This window comes from Acinonyx jubatus, chromosome A1 (genome assembly GCF_027475565.1).
Source record: "Acinonyx jubatus isolate Ajub_Pintada_27869175 chromosome A1, VMU_Ajub_asm_v1.0, whole genome shotgun sequence".
Classification (NCBI taxonomy): Eukaryota; Metazoa; Chordata; class Mammalia; order Carnivora; family Felidae; genus Acinonyx; species Acinonyx jubatus.
Genome location: NC_069380.1, coordinates 183,051,939 through 183,076,737, shown reverse-complemented (window position 1 = coordinate 183,076,737; position 24,799 = coordinate 183,051,939). Strand labels below are relative to the sequence as shown.

Sequence of the window (24,799 nt, the reverse complement as noted above, 5' to 3'; positions counted from 1 at the left end):
CAAGAATTAAAGTATTTTGGGTATATTATCATGAGGAGCAGCTGTCAACATCTCTCATGCCCTCCCCCAGCTATCTACTACAGAAGCTAAATTCCAGATAGGGCAGCTGAAAGTCAAGAGCTGCCTTCTCACACCTAGTCTCCACTTGTGAAAGATACTGAGCACACTGGGGGCCCAAATGTCTTCACTTGGTTTATCTGTAGGGAAGAGTTTCTATGCCAGGCAAGACAAGTGAAGAAGACAAATAAAAACCAAATCCACTGTGCCACAAAGCCTAATCCTAAAGTAGGATTGTCACACAGAGAGAAACATACCCCTGTCCTTGCCCCATCTCGAGAGCCTTGGTTCAGAGATTTGTCCAGAGGAAAAAGAAGACCATAAAACAGACAGCTGTGAAGCTCTCCCCCGCCCCCCCCCCACACACACAAAAGCAAGCTTAAGAAAGAGTCAAAGACAGTGGAGATTTTGTTGAAAAGTCACTAATAGAAAATTGGTAGCTAAGGGGTGCCTGGGTGGCTCAGTCGGTTAAGTGTCCACCTTTAGCTCAGGTCATGATCTCACAGTTCGTGAGTTCGAGCCCCGCGTCAGGCTCTGTGCTGACAGCTCAGAGAGCCTGGAGACTGCTTTGGATTCCATCTCTCTCTCTCTCTCTCTCTCTCTCTCTCTCTCTCTGTCTCTCTTTCTGCCCTTCCCCTGCTCACGTTCTGTCTCTCTCTCTCAAAAATGAATGAATAAACTTAAAAAAAAATAGAAAATTGGTAGTTTAACTAGAGACATAAGCTAAACTATTGACAAACTAGTTTACCAAAAAGAAATAGGGGGAAAAGACAGGTAAGAGCCCTCCTGGGGTCAGAACAAACCTCAAGTATTGACCTCAAAAACTACGCCTGGAATAGTCTATGAAGCAATTTATTCACCAAGGCATTGTTGAAAATAAGAGAGCAATCAGTTGGGATTTAGTGAAGCTTAACAGCTGGGTGTGGTCAGTGGGGGAAGCAACAATAGTCAAAGAGAAGCCTGCTAAGACAACTGTGATCCCAGAATGATTATGCACATGTCCAAGTGATTATGCACAGGTCCTCTCTGGACTAACATCACAGAGGAAATAGACTTCACCGAAACTGTTCAGCTGCTTACTAAACAAACAAACAAGCATAAAACAGGTAACAAGTCCAAGTGGAAGACTAGTACCCAGAGTCGCTACAACATATTATTTTATAACTGTATAATTATATATTATATACAATATATTATTTAAATATATGACCGGTTTTCAAAAATTATGAAATATCCAAAGAAACAGGAAAGTGTTACCCATACACAAGAATGACAGCAGTGAGCTGAAACCACCTGTGAAGGGGACCAAAAAGTGGATTTAACAAAGACTTCAAATTTGCCTATGTTAAAAGAATTAAAGGCAAAGGCAACCATAATGATAATGACAGTGTCTTATCAAATAGAACTTACCCAAAGAAGCACATGGAATTCTGCAGTTGAAAAATACAGTAATTGGGGCGCCTGGGTGGCTCAGTCGGTTAAGTGTCCGACTTCGGCTCAGGTCATGATCTTGTGGTTCATGAGTTTGAGCCCCATGTCGGACTCTGTGCTGACAGCTTGGAGCCTGGAGCCTGCTTCCGATTCTGTGTCTCCCTCTCTCTCTGACCCTCCCCCCATTCATGCTCTGTCTCTCTCTGTCTCAAAAGTAAATAAACGTTAAAAAACATTTTTTTAAAAAAGAAAAATATAGTAACTGAAATTAAAAATTTACTGAGTGGGGGGTCAATGGTAGATCTGAACTGACATAAGAAAGAATCAGTGACCTTGAAAAAGGTAAGAGTTTATGCAATCTGAAAACCACAGCAAAAAGAATGAAGAAAAATTAGCACAACCTCAGAGAAAATGGAATACCATTAACCACACCAACATACCCTCATATCCGAAATGCCATAAAAAGAGATGTATAAAGAAGAAGATATTCAAAGAAGTAATTCCTGAAAAGTTCCCATATTTATTGAAGAATAACAACCTACACATTCCAAAAAGCCTATAAAACTCAAAATAGGATAAACACAAAGAAATCTACACACAGATACACCATTGTAAAAATTCTGAAAAACAGACAAGGAGAAAATCTTAAGAAAAGAAAAACAATTCTTCAACTACTAGGAAACCCCAAGAATAATAACAATAGTAATAGCAGACTTCTCTTCATTAACAATGGAGATCAGATGAGTGAAAAAACATACACAGAGTATTAAAAACAAAGACTGCCACCCAAGAATTCAATATCCACAATAACTGCCTTTAAATGAAGGTAAAATAGACAGCTCCAGCAGCCTCTCCAAACCTGCTTGCTGCACCTGGCTCTCAGCGCTGCCCTGAAGCTGTATCATGAAGAGAGTGACCTGGGGCCTTCTCCTCACACGGGCAGGCCTGTCTGCCTTGGAAACCAATGACCTGGTGGATAAAGACAGTCCCTTCTCTTATGACTGGGAAAGCCTGGAGCTGGGTGGGATGATTGTTGGAGGGCTCCTGTGCATCGCTGGAATTTTGATGGCTCTAAGTAGAAGCTGCAAATGCAAGTACAGTAAGAAGCACAGCCCCTTACCTGAGAGAGCCGCTCCACTCATCACTCCAGACCCTGCCAGTACCTGCTGAGCACAGGACCAGCTTTGTGGCACTCTCCATACCAGCTCCCATGCTCTTCCCTCCCCAGTTGGGGCCCTTACTCTCCATGACTGCCTTTCTCTCCAAAGCTGGGCCCTTCAGTTCCCATTTGATCAGGACACCGTCTAAAGCTTATTTCTAAATTAAACTGTCTCACTCTTAAATAAATAAATAAATAAATAAATAAATAAATAAATAAGGTAAAATAATGAAAATCTCAAGTAACCAAAAACTGAGAGAATTTGATTATAGCAGACATACCTTACAAGAAATAATAAAGGAAATTATACATATTGAAAGTAAGTGACTCCAAACAGTAATTCAAAAACACATTAAAAAAAATCACAGAGCACTGGTAAAGGTAATATGTAATTATAAAACAGAGTATAAGTATATATTTCTTCTCCTTTGTTAACTAATTCCAAAAACTATCATATAAAGAAGTGTGTGTGTGATTTTACTGTTGGCCCTATGACATATAGAAATGTAGTCATACAATGGAATATTTTTCAACAATAAAACAAATTACATACTGATACCTGCTACAACAGAGATAATCCTTCAAAATATTATAGTAAATACTAGAAGCCTGTCACCAAAGGCCAAGTGTTAGATGTTCTAGTTTACAAGAAATATTTAAAATAAACAAACCTATAGATACAGAAAGGAGATTAGTGAATGCTTAGCAGTGAGACTGATGAACGTGGGGGCACAGATAGATGAAGGGTATAGGGATTTTTTGATGGGTAATGATCAGTTAAAAAAACTGATTCTATTAATTGTTGAACAATTCTGTGAATATCTAATCACTAAAATGGGGAATTGTTAGTACGTACATTATATTTAAATAAAGTTGTTACCAAAAAAATTCATCTCACTTTTCCTTTCTCTTACTTTTATGATTTTATCAATAAAAACATATTTTTCAGTTAACATATAAATTATTAGTGGTGGATACTATAATAACAATAATTCCTATTCCTTAAGATACTCCTATTATGAGAAAGTACAATTATAATAATTGTGGTAAGAATAATGGTGAGAATACATATAGTGTGTTGGTGGATCCTTTAAGAAGAGATAGATACCTACAAACACTTAAGAAATCATAGGAGGTGACATCTGAACTGATTCCTGAAGAAGTATGGTGTAGTGTGCAAAATATTCCAGCTATATGCCAGGGAATGTGCAAGTTTAGGGGTGAGAGAAACTTTTTGGCCTGCCCTCAAATTATAATCATCCAGTATGGCTAGAAAGCAAAATTCAAGGCTGAGGAGAAAGGCTTGAGGCCAACAATGTGAGTAGAGACTACATTTTCTTGTTGCTCAGCAGATGTGAAGTCAAAGTTGACAGTGTGAGTAGAGACTAGACGTTCTTGTTGATCGGCAGATGTGAAGTCAAACCTGATGTTTACAAATGGGTACCACCAACTTCTGCAGTATCATATGATATAGCTATACCGTGTCCCTTATAGCTACTGACTCCCCGGTTAGTGTGTCTTACACATGTTGCTAGCACATATCAGAGATTCATGAAGCATTAGGAAACATTTTATTTGCAGTTTATACTCAATGTTTCTTAAATGTTTTGTTTTCTCAATCTCAAATGTTCATGTTTCTTTTTCAAATTAAATCACCTGATATCATTTTCTTTATAGATCTTAACTCCCTTATATTTTAATATTGTTTTGTCCTCCTGCTAGAATATAACTGCCATGAAAGTAAAAACCTACCTTTCTTGTCTCAGCTGCATCTTCAGTGCCTAGAACAGTATATGATGCATAGGAGGCACTCAAAAAATATAGGTAAGTGAATGAACATTTATTAATCTCTCATTAATTCCCATTCTTTATGTTTAAACTTTAAAAAGTGATATTATATTGAATCTACACATCTTTTAAAAGATTTCCCATCAATGGAAGAAGAGTTGGTGATAGGAGAGGGGCTAGGAAAGGGTCAAACACTGTTTTTCTCAAAACTTAGGTTTTGAAAGACAGATATCCTTATCCTTGAGAAAGCTGAGAAAATAGCGTTCACTGTCTCTTTCGTCTGAGAGTCTCATCAAAGTACTGAACCTTGGAGCACATGTCAGATACAACTGATCTTCCTAGGTAAGCAATGATCCAAAGCTCCATCTGGATTTTCTATTTGCCTTTGTAATATTTAGTTTGGAGAACCTGACTTACATGGTTGCCATGGAAATTGAGCACAATGATGAAACACGAAGCTTTAGGAAAAGTGTTGCATAAATGTAAGGAAGTGCTACTTTTATTAATGTTTGTTTAAAAAAATTGGTAATTCTCGGGGTAAGAAAGATACTATAGAAAACAAGAGAAGTCTTAACCACCTTATGTTTTGTATATTCAATGAAAAACAAATAAATACTTTGTTGCAATGAATCAAAGCAAATATAAGAAGACTACTTTTGGGTGTTAATTTATTATTTTATAAATGTAAGTCTGTCATAAATCATAAGCGCTTTGAATTGATATATCCAATATAATAGCAATTTATTTATACATGTGCGTAGGTTCTCCTGTCCAATCTCAGCCTCATAGAGCATGTCCACTTTCTTTTTGTTTTTTTTTAAGTTTTTATTTAAATTCTAGTTAGTTAATGTATAGTGTAATGTTAATTTCAGGTGTACAACTTAGTGATTCAACACTTCCATACATCACTCAAGCGTCTTTTCAACTATAGCACTCAGCTCATTTTATAAAGCCCAATATACAATAAAACAAAGAGATAAGTAAAATAAAATAATTGGCAACCATAAAAATAAACTAACTTTATTTTATAAGTAGCTTTTGCCTTTGCTGCCTTCTGATGCAAAAAGAAACAAGTATAGATCTGTCAACTTAATATGGCAATTGTAGTGGGAAACCAGTATACATGAAATGCTTATTGACCACAATTTGGGACAATAAAAAGAGCCACAGGATATAATCAGATTTTCCATATGGAAAATAAACATCAAGGAACAACAGCCTTCACTTTTCTGTGATATATTTTTAATTACATTTTCATTATTTTTGGCCTATATACAAGTTTTATTTATCAAGTTTAATAATTTTAAATTGGCTCTATTCAGAATATAGGTAATAGCTATAGTGAATCAGTGGAATCATTTCCCTGCACCATTGGTAATAGTAACTTATGCTGGCCCTTCTGATTCCAAAATAAATGGTTTATTTATTGCATTATGGCTACTGCCATTTTTGAAGACTGTAATCATATCTGAATGGTATTCATTGAGTATGGTATGGTATGCTTTCCTCTTTTGTTCCAAAGCTAATTTTTAGAATCCTTTTGTTATTTAGAAAAAGAAGGTAACCATGAGAACTGGTAAGCTAAGGTGAAACCTACCTACAAGTTGCTAGTTTTCTGTATGTTAAGGGATATTTGCCACATGGCATGCTTCCCCTTATAATGTTAACAAGTATAAAATAAAACTTGATTTTCAATTTAAATTTTTAAGTCCTGATAGTGTTCTGGAATTTCTTTCTATAAGAAGTGAACATCTTTTTCTCCACGAAGCACCAGAGGATTTAAGAATTACCTTTAAGGCTCCTACAATTATAACTCATTTGAACTTGATAAGTTTCATTTACCCTCCCAAGAATGTTATATTATAAGATCAATAAATAATACAAAATGCATTTGCGTGTTATGGAAGGTCAAGAAAAGTAATTTTCTTCTGGTGATAGGGAGAAATATTAGGAGATGAAGGTAATGTTCAAAAGACTGTGTGTGGTTTTGAAGTTACTTGCCATGATAGAATAATCAATAGCTAAACAGGAAGACCTTCAATTGATCATTCATGCCTCATTGCTCATGAGCATTATTAAGTATTCTCTTGGTTTCTCAGCAGGTTGTCTTTGAAGTTGCCACATAGAACATTTTTTTGCATAACGAATTATAATTCCCCAAATATGTGATACTGATGTGTAGCTACAAGATAAAAGAGATAAAAATTTGCACATCATTTATCAATTGCTCCCTGACCTTGGGTTATAAGATTATTTTTAGCAAAATATGCTTCTCTGTTCTTGAAGAGTCAGTTTTGCCAAATGGTGAACCATATCCTATGGATCATGTGGTCATATCAAACATGGGAAAAACATTCAAACCTAGCTGTAGCAGTGTATGTGAGAATTTCATAACGGAACAGGTCTTTTTCATCCAAATATTCTGTTAAAAGTTACAATGAACTAAAATCACTTTCTTCAGGGATGTCATGTTTGCCAACAAAATTATTAACAAAAGCGTTTGTTAAGTCAAAATGGAAACTTAGAGCCACTGTACATGTGTAGCAAACACAAATCAGAACACAAGTGTTAGGTCACTAGGAGGACTTTTACCACAACTACAAAGGACATGTAGCTAAAAACATTAAAATGGTTGATGTTTCTAAAAATCCAAGATCCTAAAAAAAATTCTGTCATTTCTGAAGAATATTCTTAGGGATGAGTCAATTTTGACTAGCTTTATGTTTCCAACATAAAACGTGTATGTATTAATTTGAAAAGATCTCCAAAACCCATTCTAAGATAAGAGTGAGATGAAATTTATACTAAAAACTCAATCCATTATCCCTCAATAGTGACATATCTTTCATTAAAAAAAATTTTTTTCAATGTTTATTTATTTTTAAGAGACAGAGCATGAGCAGGGGAGGGGCAGAGAAAGAGGGAGACACAAAATCTGAAAGAGGCTCCAGGTTGGAAGCTGACAGCACAGAGCCCAACATGGGGCTCGACTAGAACACAGGAACCATGAGATCATGACTTGAGCTGAAATAGGACACTTAACTGACTGAGCCATCCAGGCACCAGACAAATCTTTCATTTTAAAACCATGTTCTCCCACTCAAAGGACACTTATTAGCATTTACTATGGGCCAAGATTTAGGAGATGAGAATGCAAAAGTAAATAAGCCACATTTCTTCTTCTCAAATAATGGGGAAGGAGGCACACAAACAGGTTGCATTATCCAGTAATAGAACCATGTTCAAAGGAAGTCTGATCTACCTGGGAATGTCAAGAGAATGTCCACAGACAAAATGATGCTTTAACTTAGTCTAGATGAATACATTTGCTAGACTGAGAAAATATGAGAAGATAATCTATGGAAAGAGCATAACTTTGGAAAAGGACTGGAGTTTTGTAATTCATGGGTGATCTGAAAATCATGAAATATTCATAGAATGCAAAGCACAAGGCAGCTAATATAGCTGAAGAGGGATTTGTTTTCATATTTTTAATATTTTCATAGTTAAGACAAGAGATAGCAGTTTGAACACAGATTCAGTTACAGTAGGGATAACATTAGGGGCCTAATCAATAAACTTTGTAATTGAGTACACTGGTAAATATGGGGAAAGGCAGAAATTAAAGATGATGCTAGCCCTTCTTGCATAGATTTTAAGTCAATAATAATGTCATTAATCAAGATAGGAAATAGAAATATAGAACCAACAGAAAGAAAGGGAATTCTCTTTTGGATATTTCAAGTTTGAATTTCCTGAGGAATACCAATAAGAAATGTAAAAAGTCAAATACAAATAGAGAAGTGGATTTCAGAAGAGACCTCAGGTGCAGGAGACATGTAGTTGGAAATAAATAGCTCTACATGGTACCTGAGATCTTGGGAGTAAAGAGTATTACCCAGGAAGAAGAGGAGGAAAAGATAAAATCTCAGAGAATTCCAAATTTTAACGAATGAAGGAAAGGTGAAGAGGGATCAAATTTTGGAGGAAATCTCTAAGGGCATGGCAGCAAAAAGGGGGAAGATTAATAAAGTAGAATGATTTTCTGGAAGCTAAGAAAAGATTACCTCAAGGAAGAAAGGCAAGAGGTCTTGGTCAAGACCATGAAAACTGAAGAAAGGTCAAATAAAAAACTACAGTAGATCCCTGTATTTAGCAATCAGAAAATAAGCCATTGACCTTTCCAAGAAGACTTTCTGTGTAGTAGAAATATAAGCTCGGACAGAGGGCTGAAGAGTAGGAACGAGGTGATGATGCTGAAAAAATAAATTTATACTACTTGGCCTAGGAGTTCCAGAAAGATGGAAGAAGGTGACCAAATGAGGCTTGCTTAAGGCAAAGAAAAGTATGATTGCAGGTTTGCTGTTGATGTTTTGTTTTTATTCACACAGAGAAGAGCAAATAGTGTGCTTTTAAACAAAAGAACTTCAGGGAGGCAAACATGAATGTACAAAGTCTTAAAGAATTTTTAGGAGATCAGAGTCTTAATCTTAAAAAAGATAAGCTGCACTGCTTGCTCCTGGATAACACAGATACAATGACACATGGAAGTGTAGGTATATTTAGAAACAGAAAGAAGAGATAAAATTTGCAAACAAATAGCTACTTTCTTTGGACTGTAAGCTTCTCATCTTCTGAAACGATATCAAAAGACCATCCCGCATTGTGTTACATATACAACGAGTCACATGGTACTTTAATAGGAATGTTTAACCAAGAATTCCTAGCATAACCAAGAGCTGTTGGCTAGAGATTTATATACAAACTTAATGGTCTTCTAAAAAATATTATCTTCTAACTCATTTTCTGTTGTTATTCTACCTTAAGAAACAAACCTGAAAAACTAGTTCATTCATTTTTATTCCGTCAAAACACAGTTAAATTGCAAATATTGGGAAAAATTGTCCAAAACTTGGAAATGCACAAGAGATTACTGGTGTCTTTAGGAGACACGCTCCATGGTTTATAGTGAGCTCTCTAGGGATTATCCGATTTATAAACTGAATATCTTTGACTTTCTATTGAGTAGACTATTTTATATCTCTCTCCTGGCAGAAGAGAACTTGAAGAAATCTGATAGGGATGCAAATCATTCCTATCCATTACAATGCAAATGAATTTTGTCTGATGGAGAATCAATTGATCTATGCCTTGCAGAAGAGATAAACATGGCATTTTATTGTCCTATATGATATTGATCAGTTTTACATCTATTAACAAATTCACTTTTACATTCCTGCATGTGTACACATGCACACATACACACCCCAGTTCTTCAATTTTCTCTACGAACTGGTTTTAACATCTTAGGGGTTCCCTCACTAATTAATAGATTTTAAAAATTCTTTGATATGCATTCATTTTACATTTTTAAGACAGTCATTTGCCTTTTTAAAACTGAGCTTTAGCACGAATTAGTTAAGTAAACTGGATAACTACATTTAAGAAAAACCTGTCTAAAAGATTGTCCTCCAGGTCTGCCAAATAAACCTCATTATATCAACCTCACAGCATCAATAAAATACATTTGCAATCAGCCTCCTGTTTATATGGATTCATTTTTGTCAAACAAAAATAAAATGAAGTCAAATGTATCTAATCAAATTTGAACTATACATATTTTTGTAGTAACAGAACCTCTATTTTATTGAACTATCATATTTGTATAATAAAACATCTATTTTTTTTAGAAAGACACATTACACAGAATGAGTATTAGTTAGAATGTTTAAGAGTATATCCTTAGTCACCGTGGAGCTATTTTTACAATAAAACCTGCACTTTGTCTAACAAGTTCCCTTGGGAATTAGGAGAAAAATACATTGAAATGGAAAAAATGCAGTTGGAAATTTCAGCCTAACAACTATATGGTCTTGCTTCATATTTAGGGTAAATATTCTCAACATATTTTTAAAGCCGTAATTTTTCATGTTATGAAATAGAAGAAATTATTCAACCATTTAATTATATCTGTAAAATTCAAATTAAAAATGAGTTATTTGAAAAAGCAGGTATAGATTAACAAAATGTGAACCACGATCCTCTTAAGGAAATAGGTACAGACTTACTGATCTTAATTCACTGATGCCATAAAAATAACTTATTTTATGAACTCCATTTTACGTCAAAAATAAACATTTTCATGACTCAGAGAATGCATTAATCTGATTACCCAGAAGTGTTCACCTTACTGACTTAGTGACTCACATAGACAGACTCACCATTTAAATACACAGAAAAAGCCATTACGATAATGACCGTAGCAACAAGAAACAAATAAACCAAGCCACACTATTATTTGACTATAAACACGACTGTGCAATGAGATTTTATAACTCAATCTTTCAAGAGACAACTAAGTACAAGACCAGCATACTCCAAGTTTTTTAATACTTGGAATTGGATCTACATCCATGTTTAGTATTTTACTGTGGATTAAGTACAGTACTTATTAAAAAGTACTCAGGATATAATTTGAAATGAAAAACTCATATGAAATAATATAAAATATCAAATGACTAAAAAATTATACAGATACTATATGTGCACACATACACATAGGCATATATACATGTACAAAAATACTTTATATATAATTATATATATTTATTACATATTGTATTATATATTTATATTATATATATATAAACTAGAAGGAAAGCCTCTGAATTCTGGGCTGTTAATAGTAATATTCCATGAACCAGTTTTTGTCATTTCTTCATAATTGATTGCTTTCAAATTTTTGACAGTGAAATGAAAATTACAAAAAAAAAATCCACGCTTTTCCGTTTGTCACACACTGAGTTAAACACATTTTTCTCTCTTCAAAGTTTCACCTGTCATTTCTTCACTCAGGTGTGTCAAAAGTTCAAGAAGAATCATGATTCCCCAGTTTTCTCAATTGTTTCTACCTTTGTAATTGAATTGAATTCACTCAGTAGGCCTCATAAGCTTCCAGCTAGGGTAGGTTTTTTTGTTCACACCTTGTCCCTGAAACATTATAAATGTTTTACATTCTTTTTGTGCCCAAAGAATTCACTCTGAAGCCATGTCCATGACTAATTGGAAGCATATTGACCTGGGCATTTGCAAAGTCAGCATGGAACTGATTATTTTCAAGGACTAGAGAGCATATTTTCAGTAGTTAAATATCCTTGTCCTAACAGACATTTTATTTACAAATTATATTTCTCGAGTTCTACTTGCTTACAAAGTAAAAGTATAAAATGAAAATGGTATTTGTAAAGCCATTTTTGGTGTACTCATTAATTTTAATCTAATATTTAGGAAAGTCCCATAGAAATGCAGTATCATTTCTGCAGCCCAGGGGATCTTAGAAGTTGGGGGATTGAATGACTTCCGGGTTGGTTAGTCTCTCAATTCTAACCTGCCCACCTTTGCTATGAGAAAGTAGCCACTGAGAAAAGGTAGACAGGGCCTGGGAGGGTGAAAGTGAGGTCCCAATTCTATCTTCCTCCTAATGGACACAGATAGTTTCTCTGGACCATAGGTGCATCAGGAGAACAGCATTAGAGAGGCCTAAGACAGGAATTAGATTGCCAGAGCAGGCCTGTTCTCCTTGGAGCCCAAACACTCAGTAATTGCTGAAGAGGTGGACTGAGACCACTCCATCTGTTAGGCTAAAAAGACTAAGAACCAGGGAGCAGGGAAATTTTGTCCTATGTATCCAGAAGTGACTGACAAGTTGTCAACTGTTACAATATCAACCCACATGTACACAGAACGCTGCAACTTACATGGGCTGCCAACACTTAAGGCACCCATGACCAGCATGCAAAGGAAAACTACCACAAGCTCAGTGAGACCCCATCAAGACAAAAGACGAAATGGACAAGCAAAATGAGCCCTGAAGGACATTAGAGATCCCGGAAGGAAAGGATAACAACATGATCAAACCAAAAATAAAGGCACAAGAACACATCAACACATTTAATAAAAACACACAAGTTTCTGGAAATAAAATACATCATTTTCAAGCTAAACAAATGTTCTCAAGTAGAGAAAGAAAAGTTACTGATGACATCTGAATTGGGGTAACATGATCTGCTCAAACAGTCCAATAACTTCCCTTCCTGTTTAAAATAAAACTGCAATTTATTACCATGCTTATAAGGTCCATTATGATCTCGTATTTCACTGCTCTCTAACGTAGAATCTAACGTGTCTCCCTACACTGTATTCCAGACACATTTCTTAAACTCCACATTCAACACTATAAGCATGATCATGCCTCCAAGACTTTCTCAGACTTGCTACTCCCTCTCCTAGATAGCCACATGTCCAGTCCCCTCATTTCATTTTGGTCTTTGTTCAACTGTCACCTCTTTAGAATATACTTGCTCTCTCTATCAAAAACTGCTACAGCCACACTCTCTCTAAATACTTTTCCATCTTTATTTATCTTTATAGTATGCATCATCATCTAGTGTACATTTAATTATTCATTTTCTTATTATATTTTTTCCCCAAGAATATACTCTCCATGAGCATGTCTGAATCTCTAGTACCTAGAACAACGCCTGAGACATGGTAGATACCCAATAAAATAGTTGAATCGGTGAACAAAGAAATGAATGAATGAGTGCTGTGAAGGTTTCAATTAAAAAGTCCTCCTTATGTCTCTCAATGTCTCCAATTGTTGATCTCTGTTAAGAAGTAATGGAAAGCTCTGTGGAAATGCATTCCTATATTACTGTGCATGTATATGTCAGTGTTGAAATAGTGATGGCAAAACAGTGGCTACTAAGAAAATATTCACTACTGTGGTAAACTGCATTATTTATTCCCAATCATTTGCTTCCTCTGCACCCTTCCCAGGATTCCTTGTAGTCAGACTATAGTTTCCTGAGCAGTTGATCTCAGGCTTGATTATCTATTTGCTTTAGCCAATGGAAGGTGAATGGATGTGAATTGCCACACGTGAGCAAAAGCTTGAAAAGTAATTGTGTGATTTGGCACTGACTTTCTAAGACCATCACCATGATAACTGATTGTTCAAGACAGTGGTTGGCTATTCTATTAGCTTGGGTTCTAGGGATGAAAGATGGAGCTGAGGCAATCCCAGCAGAATTGAAGCCTTCATACAGCCACATAACATGAACAAGAAATAAATATATAAAGGTATATGCCACTGTAGTGCTTGGGTTTTGCTGTAGCAAAATATGAATTATACAATTAAATATTTCAGAGTTTAATATTTTTGCAAAAAATCAAACTGATGAGTATGTGTCTCATTTATTTGCCACTGTATCCCCAGTGGCTAGAACAATGCCTAGCATATAGTAGGTGCCCAATAAATAGCTGTCAAATAAAAAGGACTACTTGAATATCAAATAAATCTGTAAATATTTTTATGATAGTTTCATCTTATGAGATCAAACCCTGATAAGCTCTTAATATGAAACCTGTGTTTTCTGATAGCAGACAGACCTTCTCTTCATTACCTACCTCATACTTTGAAGTCGGTCACCAACAAGTGATAATACCTAATTGAACTGACAGCTGAATATGTATCTGAATAGCACTAGAGTTTGTTAGTATCAGTGTATGCTTATATTGGTAGTCAACATTAGTTTTAATTTGAATCAACTCTCCCTCCTTGATTTCAGGGTGGCTTCATCTACATAACCAAATGAATATTAGTTTGAGTCAGTCTCTAAGCTTTCAGAATTACACAAATTCTTTCAGATATGACTTCCTTAATAAAAGCAACAAGAATAGAAGTGACTATCTTTTAGGTTATATTTACCTAACTGGAATTTAATAGGTTTAGAAAAAAATGAAACAATAAAAGCAAATATATATGTAAAAACAGGATGTTCATGGCATATTCTTGAATGAAAGAAGTAAATGAAGGAGCACTGTGGCCATCACGAGATCTTTTCTCTCCAAATATTTCTTAATCTTTATCTTCTAGACTCAGTATGATCATACTTCTGGCCATTCATAGTTTGGTGGAAACAGACTACTAGTTAGAGAGTAAGTTGAGAGTGGAAGTGACATGGGCCACTTCTGTGCCAAAGCATTTGCTTGCTGGTTTGAGACACTAAGAGTGCGATCTTTCTGGCACTATGATCAGGAGTGGCCCAGAGGGTAGCTGCTCCATTAACTTGGGTCTCTGTGAGGTTATTAAGAGCAGATCTCCTCTGTCAACCCATCATGGACATGTTTGTGAATAAGAAAAACAAACTCTTGTTTTAAGTCATTGAGATTTTTTGAACTGCTTATACCATGTATAGATGTGTTAGTGTAATCTAACTAAATAAAATAAATGCATACATATAACTGACTATCTTCAGGGTGCATGTGCATGTACAACAAAATTGGTCTGAAAGAATAATACAAATCTCATTAGTAGTTATAATGTATAACATTAATTTTAATTAACTAAAATTAATAGTTATATAATTGTTAACCATAAATAAGTATTAATTACATAATTCATAATTATTATATAGGGACATTGTAACATATATACACTTTATGGCTTTTTTTTGCAATGTGCATGTACTAATAAGTTTTCAAAATAATTTATAACCGTAAATACAACCTCTACAACCCATAGGGGGAAAAAGTTAAGTCATGGGAGCTCTGTTTGGAATAAAGAATCAGAGGAGAATCTCAGGTCAAGGATCATCTTCTCGCCTAAGATTTCACTTTTGTTTGGTATCTGGGATTGAACAGACTCTTGATAGACTCTGGGATTGATAGACTCTTGTCTATCAGAATGTATTTCCTACAAGGTGTTCAAACTGATGGTGTTTCCGTAGAAAAATGTACATTAGTTGAAACTTGGGCCGCTAATTCTGCTAGTTTTACATGAAACACTAATACTGTATAGTTCAAGAACACAGTAGCTAAATCTGAATCAATTCAGAGCTTCAGATGTAAAGTTTAAGTTAACTTCAGATTATAAAAATGCAGCACAACTGTAAGGGCTACTTTTTTCCACCTTTGCTCATACTCTACCCTTTTCTTTGCATTAAATTTGGTCTTCCCAAAGCAACCATCTTTAGCCATCTTTCTAAATTACTCTGTTTCTTCATTTTTTTTTCTCTTCAATAGCCACTGCATTTTTTCCATCATCACATGTATCATAATTTTCAATTCTTAACTTATGTTTTGTATTTGTGTAATGGCTGTATTGCCCCTATGATATGTTTTCCATGAGAGCAGAGGCCATGTCTATCCCTTTTAATACTTTATTCCTTGTTTTAGATAGTGCTAGACACATAGTACACTCAAAAAATATTTATTTCAGAAATAAGTCTTTAAATAAATCATCTATACTCCACATACAGAATAGCTCTCACTTAACAAATAGGGATAAAAGAGGAAAATACTGATAGTTCTACTTCCCATCATGGGAATTATCTTAGACAAAATAATTTATTTTTAATAAACTCTTTGGTTATCACATAGCAAGTAAATGAGATTGTCTCTTTTCTTCTAGATTTTAGCAAAATATTTATGTTCGTTCTGTGGAATTTCCCTGGATTCTAGACAGAAAAAAGATTTGAGGAACATTCCCTTGAAATTCACATAAAAGTTCAAAATTGTTTGAAGATTTTTGAAATTTTACCAAAATAGATCAAAGTGCACACTTAAAGAATTTGTTTAAATCATCAAATCCACAAGTTTTTCTTCAAAGGCATTCCTTTTGAAAGAATTAAGTCTGATAGCTGAGAGGATGCTTCTTAGCAAGTTGTTTTGAATACCTCTATAAACCAGACTATTCTTGTTTGAAACTTTAATTGGCAATCTCAAGGAATTGCTGGCATTCTAATTTGATTATACAAAGAAGAACTCAAGGAAGGGGAATTTTATGTATAGATTATTTAAAATTCTAATTAAAAATGACTTAAAGAAACCACCCCCTGAGACTTTTAAAAGAAATACCTGAATCTGTGTAATTTAGATCCTGCAGCAATTTATTAGATACCCTTGAGTATCTGAACTACTGTCAGGACATTTTCTAAATTTTCAAAATCAGGTTTAAGTTTGTTTATATTTTAAAGTATGTTTTAATCTGTTTCAAAAAGCATTCATCTTAAATTACTTTCCTACAGCCAAATTTCCTTACATGGAATTCTCTCTCAGTCAAAAATATTTTCGAAATAACTATTTGCTAATTATTTTTAACATTAGGGCTAAACAAATTTAACTCAGTCTCCTCATTGGATTAGGGCGTCATCACCACCATATTAAATGCAGATCACGAGACCAGGCCCTGTTTTGGTTAACAAAAAGAACATTATACTGAACAATCTTCAATGTTGCAATTACTGCTGCCTCTATAAGTGCATTCGTTGTATTCACTGTAATAATGAATTCAGTGACAAATTGGTTGACCTTCTAAAATTTCTGAAGCAAATCAATATTCATGAGCAAAGATTATGAGTCTGCTATTTATATTCCTAAAAACTGTCATGGCCAATAGCATTTCTGAAACCTGCTGATCAAATTGCCTGATTCTGCTTGTGCAATTGAGAGGAAAGTGGGCTTGGGTGAATAATCTAGATTAGCGCTTAATTCTAATAGGACCAATTTGAATGTAATGCCTTTGTCTGTAATGTATACATTAGTTGTGGTTACTCCCAGACAGCTTCTGGTAACCTACATTCAAGTTGTAAACTTGATAACAAAGTAAAAAGAATAAAAAAATAGGTCACTCCGGAACTGTAGTTTTTCAGTCTGTGGTCCCTGGACCAGCAATATCAGCACCTCCTGGAAACCTGATAGAAATACTATCTTTAGGCCTACCTAAGATCTACTGAATCAGAAACCCTAGATATGGACCCAGGAATCTGTGCTCTAACAAGGCCTCTAGTTGATTCTGATGCTAAGATTTGAGAACCACTACATTTGCTTCTTCTACAATAATCAATGGACTGTTGCATGCTGGCATTTCCCCTCACAGTGGGCTAAACTCAGAACTCTGACCTGGAGAGTTTCTCCCTCCACATGGGTTATTTGGCCCCTGAACTTTGGGTTCACCTCCCTAAGGAACTAGGGAGCTGTTGGCTAGCTGTGGGGCTCCCATTGTTTATATCCTTAACCACCGCATACCTGTTTCAGGTTTCTGACCAGGTTTCAGTTTCTGATTGGAAGGTAAATTAAACGAAAGCTAGTTTGATCCTAATCAGAGCTGACATCACTGGCAGTCTTCAAACCTAAAAACAACACTTTGTGTCCAAACCCAGCTGATATCCTGAAAAAAACAAACAAATCTGTTGACGTATCCTTTCTGGAATAACCATTTGACTGATGGTCCGTGAGGATTCTCTTAATAATCTGAGGTCTAGATAATGAGATCTGGATTTTGTATTCCAATCTGAATAATTTGCTTTCAATATTTAACAAGGGGTCAGTTCCTCATTGATGTTTCACCAAAACCAGCAGCATTCTCTGCATTTGTTTTGAGATTTCACAGGGTGTTGCTTTTCTTCTGATCAGTAAATATAGGAAGTAATGGTTCACAGGATGCTTTGCCTTTCTGAAAGAGCCATTAAATAAAGTTTGAGAACTGTTGTTTGAAATCATCATATATTCTAAACAACATTGCCTACATATGTTTAAATTCAATTTCTGTGGCACCTTCCTCTGGAATAGCTACCTACTTCACGCCATCATTAATCTTGTACAAAGGTAATGTTCCAGGAAGCAAAAGGGCCGTGCTGAGAAAACATCAGTGTTACTTCAAACTCTGAAAAATATTTAGCATAAATCTGAAGTGGTACTAATACCAGAGACATTCAATACTGCCACTAAGTGATCAAATTTAAAACTGGGAATGTGACTGAAGAGAAATGACAATTTCCAGAGCCAAAGTGAAAAACAGAATGAAAACACTTCCCCCAAACTGTCCTCATTCTCTATGTGGAAATACAAATTCCTCATAATTAGTCCTGTGGGATAACGCTTGCCACATGGTAGGCTTCCATGACCCGAGAATAAAGTTTGCACATGGGTGGTAGTGTTAATTCTATTTCTACTTTCAGTTGTACTTTGACTATTTAAGTAGAATGTGACTGCCATTTTCTACCTCTGGCAGAATCTTAAAGGTGAGTTTTCAATCTCGGAAGATTCAGGAATATATATATATATATGTATATATATACACACACACACACACACACACATACACAAATAAATACATATATACACATAAATACATACATGCATATGTACATTTAGTATCCAACTGGAACAAGAATGACTCAAGGATATAAATGATAGATACATACATGCATACATACATAGATATAGAGAGATACATACATACATACAAATAGTACTTAATGGCACAAGAATGATGGACTTTTGGAAATCTGGTATTGCCCAAATTTTTCATTGCAAGGATCTTCTAATTTATGAACTGAATCTTAAGAAACTAAGCTACTTCCCTAGTTGTATGGCTCCCTAGAACCTAAGTGGACATTGGAAAAAATTTCTCTCTCCTTCTCTCTTTCTCTCTCTCTCTCTAAGAAACCTGGAAACATCAATTACTAACTTGTTTGAAGAATTCTTAAAATTTATCCTCAAAGTATACTCAACATCTAGCTTTCTTAAAAAAAAGTGTGTATGTGTATTTTGTTCTGCCAATATAAACACAACTAACAGCCAGGTAAAAAACATGCTTTCCAAGACTGCTTAATGAAATGTGAAAGATCTTCACTTCTATAATATCTGGCTACACACCTCTAAGTAAAAGCAATGCTACTTAACTATTGGAACCACACTGTACACTGCAGTAATCACAATGCTAGTAAGAACTTAATATATGGCTAGTCTATATTGAATGTGCTGTATTAAATACTGATTTTAATGGTTTAACATAAAAAAGAATGTGACATTAATAATTTGTATTAGTAATTAATAATTTTAGGTGGATGAAATTTTCAGAATGATAATATTTTGGATATATTGATTTAAATAAAATATATTAATTTCATCTCTACTTGTTAACATGGCTACTATAAATTTTAAGTTACATATGTAGTTCACATTACATATGTCTTCATATCAATATTTCTGTTGGAGAGTGCTATTCTAGAAGCTCTTACTAATGAATTCAGCAAAGTGAAAGTCATTAATGACTTGTTGGAAAATATAGTTTTTGTCAACTTTTTTCAAAATTCTTATAATCATGAGTCTATTCTAGTTCCCTGCATTATCTTGTATCATTTTTATAATTTATATTTTCTTAGAAAAGTGTTCACTTCAAGGTTTTTGAAATATTTAATAGATATAACATGTATAATATCCTCATAAATATCTTTTTTTTCTACAGACCACTAGTTATATTCCTAATGTTAAATTGTGTACATTTAGAATTTCTCCTTTTATTCTTTATTTGGGAATAATTTATTATTTTTATTGCTGTTCTATATTCTACTTTGAGCTTCTCCTTTCTAATATCTTCTGTTTAATGTAATTTTGCTAATTTCTAAAATTCGATTCTTATTTTCCTTTTCTTGTTTAACAATAAAATAATGAAGAGGCCTCCTGGGTGGCTCAATCAGTGAAGCATCCGACTCTTGATTTCAGCTTAGGTCATGAACTCATGAAGTGTGATATTGAGCCCCACATTGGACTCCAGGCTCCTTGCTGTCAGTGTAGAGCCCACTTGGGATTCTCTTTCTCCCTCTATCTCTCTGCCCCATCCAGCTTGCATTCTCACTCTCTTTCTCTCTCAAATAAACATATTTAAAAAGAAAAATAATACAAAATTAAGATAATACAAATTTAAGTGATGTAAGCTAGTGTGATAAGTAACGCATCTGTAATTCCTCAGATACAACAGACCACATATACACAGATTAACTCCAAATTATTTTCCCCATTCCTTATCTATGGGTTAAGTTTGTCCAAAATACCTACTTGACATATTTCGAAGGTGAAGCTAACTAGATCACATTTTCCTCTGCCTCTAATTTCTTTCAATTCAGTTACATGTGACTCTTCTTATTATACCAACAATATAATACAGTGGAGGATCCATTGAAAGACAAACAGAAATGACAGTGAATTATACGTATAATTCAGCCTTCCATGAATCCTTAATTCTACTTATCATACCCTCGGCATTAGCTCCTCTCACTTGTACAAGTGAAAAAAAAAAATAAAAATATTTCTATAGTTCTGTAGTTTCCTGTGAGTTTTCTTAAAACTCATCAGACTTTTCTTCATGTAGAATCTCCAAAACAGAGGGTCTGGATCCACCCAACTAGTATGCCTGCCTGTCCAAGATAATTTCATCTGAAATGAGAACTTTTAGAAGCTTAAAAAGGTTCCTGGATATATTATTAAAGACAGAAATACTGGGGCACCTGGGTGGCTCAGTCGGTTAAGCATCCGACTTTGGCTCAGGTCATGATCTCATGGTTCGTGAGTTCGAGCCCCGTGTTGGGCTCTGTGCTGACAGCTTGGAGCCTGGAGCCTGCTTCGGATTCTGTCTCCCTCTCTCTCTGCCCCTCCTCCCCTCTCTCTTTCTCCCTCTCTCTCTTTCTCAAAAATAAATAAACATTAAAAATTTTTTTTAAAAAATAAATACAGAAATACCAAAACTGAATTTCAATGCTTCTAATTGTGTATTCAGTTACTTCTAAATGCATTAACTCATTTTATTTAATAGCTTATTTCATGCCTTCATATTGTAGGTTGCATTTTCCAAAGACATCTGCAACAATATCACTCATATCACATTCTTGTCTTACCATGTGACATTGGCAACCCTTCCATCAAGAGGTGGCACTGATGTCTAACCTGGGAAGGCTGTGACTATAATATATTTGACATTATATAACTTACGAGATTAGTTCATAAAAGTTGCTATAACTTCTACCTCATTATTTTGAGATGTGTGCTGTTGGAACCTGGCCCCCATGTTGTGAGGAAGCTCAAGTAGTCACACTGTGAGGTTACATGTACTGTGCAAGGTTCCCGCTGAATTCCCAGCTAACAACCAGTATGAACCACCAGATATGTGAGTGAAAAAGCCTTCAGATGTTTCCAATCCACAATTACTGGGTCATGCCTAACTTTCAAATCTTTCCAGATCAAGCTTCAGACATCATGGAGTAGAGATAAGCTGCCCCACTGTAACCTCTTCCTAATTCCTGATTACAGAATCCATGAACCTAATGAAACGTTTGTGCTTTTATGCCACTAAGTTTAGGCAGTTTGTTATCCAACAATAGAAAACTGATATAGTTTCTCTCCTCTTAAACGACCTATTCAATCCCTAATTGATATTATTCATACAATATAAATTAAATCTGCTCTCTTGTCATTTTTAATTAACTTTTTAACTTTAGAACAATTTTAGACTTAACAAAAAAAATTACAAAAAATGAAAACAGAGGGACCCCTGGGTGGCTCAGTAGGTTAAGCACACAACTTTAGGTTTTGGCTTAGATCATGATCTCACAGTTAGTGAGTTCCTGTCCCACATCGGGCTCCATGCTGTCACTGGGGAGCTTGCTTGGGATTCTTTCTCTCTCCCTCTCTCTCTGGACTTCCCATGATTGTTCTCAAAATAAAATAAAATAAAATAAAATAAAAAACTTTAAAAAAGTAGAGAAAACAGAGTTACCATACACTTAGCTAGTTCACTTAGTATTAGCATCCTAAGTTAATACGATACATTTGTCACAACCAGCATGGATACATTATTATTAACTAATATTTCCTTAGTTTTTAGATAATGCCCTTTTTTTGTTCTAGGATTCCATACAGGATACCACATCACATTTATTCATTATGTCCCTTAGTCTGCTTTTGACCAAGAGTTCCCTTCTTAATTGATGACATTAAGAGTTTCCAACTGTACTACTCAGGCAATTTGTAGACTATTCTTTAAATGGGATTTATTGGATATATTTCACATGACTGAACTAGAGTTAGGGAATTTAGGAAAGAAGATCACAGAGATAAAGTGCCATTTTTGTCATATCATATTAAGGATGCATACTATCAAGAGGATTCATAACAGCTGATATTAACTTTGATCAACTGGCTGATATCTCAGTGTTTTCTGGGTTTCCCCACTGTAAAGTGACTCTTTATTTTGCCATCTCCAGATCATGCCCTTCAGAAGGAAGTCACTTTACACAGCCCACATGTAAGGAGTTGGTAGTAATACCCCATCTCCTTAAGGGTGCAGTGTCTATATAAGTTATTTGAAATGCTTCTTCACAGATTTGTGTAGTCTCTCCTATTTATTTATTTAGTCAATCAGTTATATCATTGTGGACTCATACATGTTTAATTTACACTTTGGACTAAAATCCAATAATACTTTTTTTTTTTGCTCAAATTGTTTCTGTTTTGTCATTGGGAGCTCTTTCAGTTGACTCCTGTGTCCCTTTGATACACTCCCATTTGTTGTTGTTGTTAGCACTTCCTTGCTTTCTGGCACTACAAGACACTCCAGATTTATCTTGTGTATTTCCTGCCACAGTCCTAGAATCAGTCTTTTCTCCAAGAACTCTGGTTCCTTCAGAGAAGGATGGCATTAGAAACCAAGATTTGAGGATTACATGTGTTTGTTGCTACTGGGGTGTCCTTACATCTAGGCTTTCTCAGCTGACGGAATGAGAAAATACATACATGTATACTAACCTATGCATTTATATGCATTGTAATAAATATATTTATTACATATAGTTGCAGATATGTGTTAATGCATGGGTTAGCATACATTCCAACAATGAGAACTATAGCTCCCACCAACCTTCATTCACTTAATTGTTCAATTCCAGTGTACAGGTATAACTGTAAGAAAATTGTTAACTTAGAACTCTATGGGAAATAACTTTAAAAATTACAATACAGGGGCACCTGGGTGGCTCAGTCAGTTAAGCGTCCGACTTTGGCTCAGGTCATGATCTCACTGCTCATGGGTTCGGGCCTCGCGTTGAGCTCTGTGCAGACAGCTCAGAGCCTGGAGCCTGCTTTGGATTCTGTGTCTCCCTCTCTCTCTGCCCTTCCCTCTCCCTCGCCCTCTCCCTCCCTCTCTCTCTCTCTTTCTCTCTCTCTCTCTCAAAAATAAACAAACATTAAAAAAAATTTGTTTTAATTAAAATACAGTGCTTTGTTTAGCCTTTCGTCTTACAGACCCCACCTGTTTCTGAATTTATGTCAACACTTCTCGCACACCTACACCTCTTCACAGAGGTTGTTTGATACATTTGTAATACCATTAAATTGCTTTTTCATATTCTGCATTCCTTCCTGGGATCCCCTAACCTACCAAATGATATTTTACCAATTTGCATACAAATTAAGTTTCACTCTTTGTGCTGCAAATGTTTTGACAAATGTATAGTATCCTGTATCCACCAGTGAAGTCCCGTGCAGTCTTACTACCCACAAAAGTTCCCTGAGCTTCATCTTTCACCTCGACCAACTCGACACAAACTCATAGCAAGTAATGATCTTTCTGTAATCTCTGTAACTTGCCACCTCTAGAATGTCAGACAATTTACAATTGGAATAATACAGTATCAGTACATAGCCTACCAGATTCCCCTCCTTCACTTAGCAATACAGACTGAAGATTCATCTATATAATTTTGTGGTTTGATAGCTGATTTCTTCTTATTGCTGACAAGTATTTCCTTACATAAATGTATCCCAGTGTGTTTATTCAACAAGTGAAGGATATCTTGGTTGCTTCAAGTTTTTGGCAATTTCTGAATAAAACTCTCATAAAAATTTACATGCAGGTTTATATGTGGACATAACTGTTCAAATTAGTTGAATACCTAGATGCATATTTGCTAGATTGTATGGCCTTTGTTTTATGTGTGTTCTCCCAGTGTGCCTTTGACCATTTTTTTTTTATTTTTAAACTTTATATAATTTTGTTTTAGGTGTATATACTGTAAGAAATAATATATAATAACATATATTGGCTTTTTTTAACCCAAACTAAAAATCTTTCAATTTTAACAAGTATTTATATGTATGTAAATTTATATTCCGAAGTATGATAGTTAACTTTATGTTCTCAAAAATATCTATCTATCTACATTTTATACAATATGGCCAACAGAGAGGCAACATCTAGCGAATATTTTCTCTGAAAACTGAGAAATTTAGCATACTTTCTCAAGCTTCTAGCTTTCAAAGTTGTAGATGTAATCTAAAAGAGTGAATTTAAATCCTTTTAGTAGTGAAAACTGGTCTTCAAACAAATTTTGCAAGAAAATACAATACATAAAGCAGTGAAACAATGCAGCTGCTCTAGTTGAGTCACACAGAATAATTTCTTCCTCAGCTCTTCTCGATTCTTCTAAGGTTTAAAAATACTCTTTGTTTGATAATAGTATTTCTTTA

At 34.9% G+C, this 24,799-nt stretch overlaps 1 protein-coding gene across 1 annotated transcript; it reads left to right on the top strand.

Annotated features, from left to right (window-relative positions):
• Positions 1–2,342: 2,342 nt before the first annotated feature.
• Positions 2,343–2,722, top strand: LOC106970378 (FXYD domain-containing ion transport regulator 4-like). The gene has a single exon (XM_053201649.1). The coding sequence runs from the start codon at positions 2,392–2,394 to the stop codon at positions 2,656–2,658; it is 267 nt and encodes an 88-aa protein (XP_053057624.1). The 5' UTR covers positions 2,343–2,391; the 3' UTR covers positions 2,659–2,722.
• Positions 2,723–24,799: the final 22,077 nt, after the last annotated feature.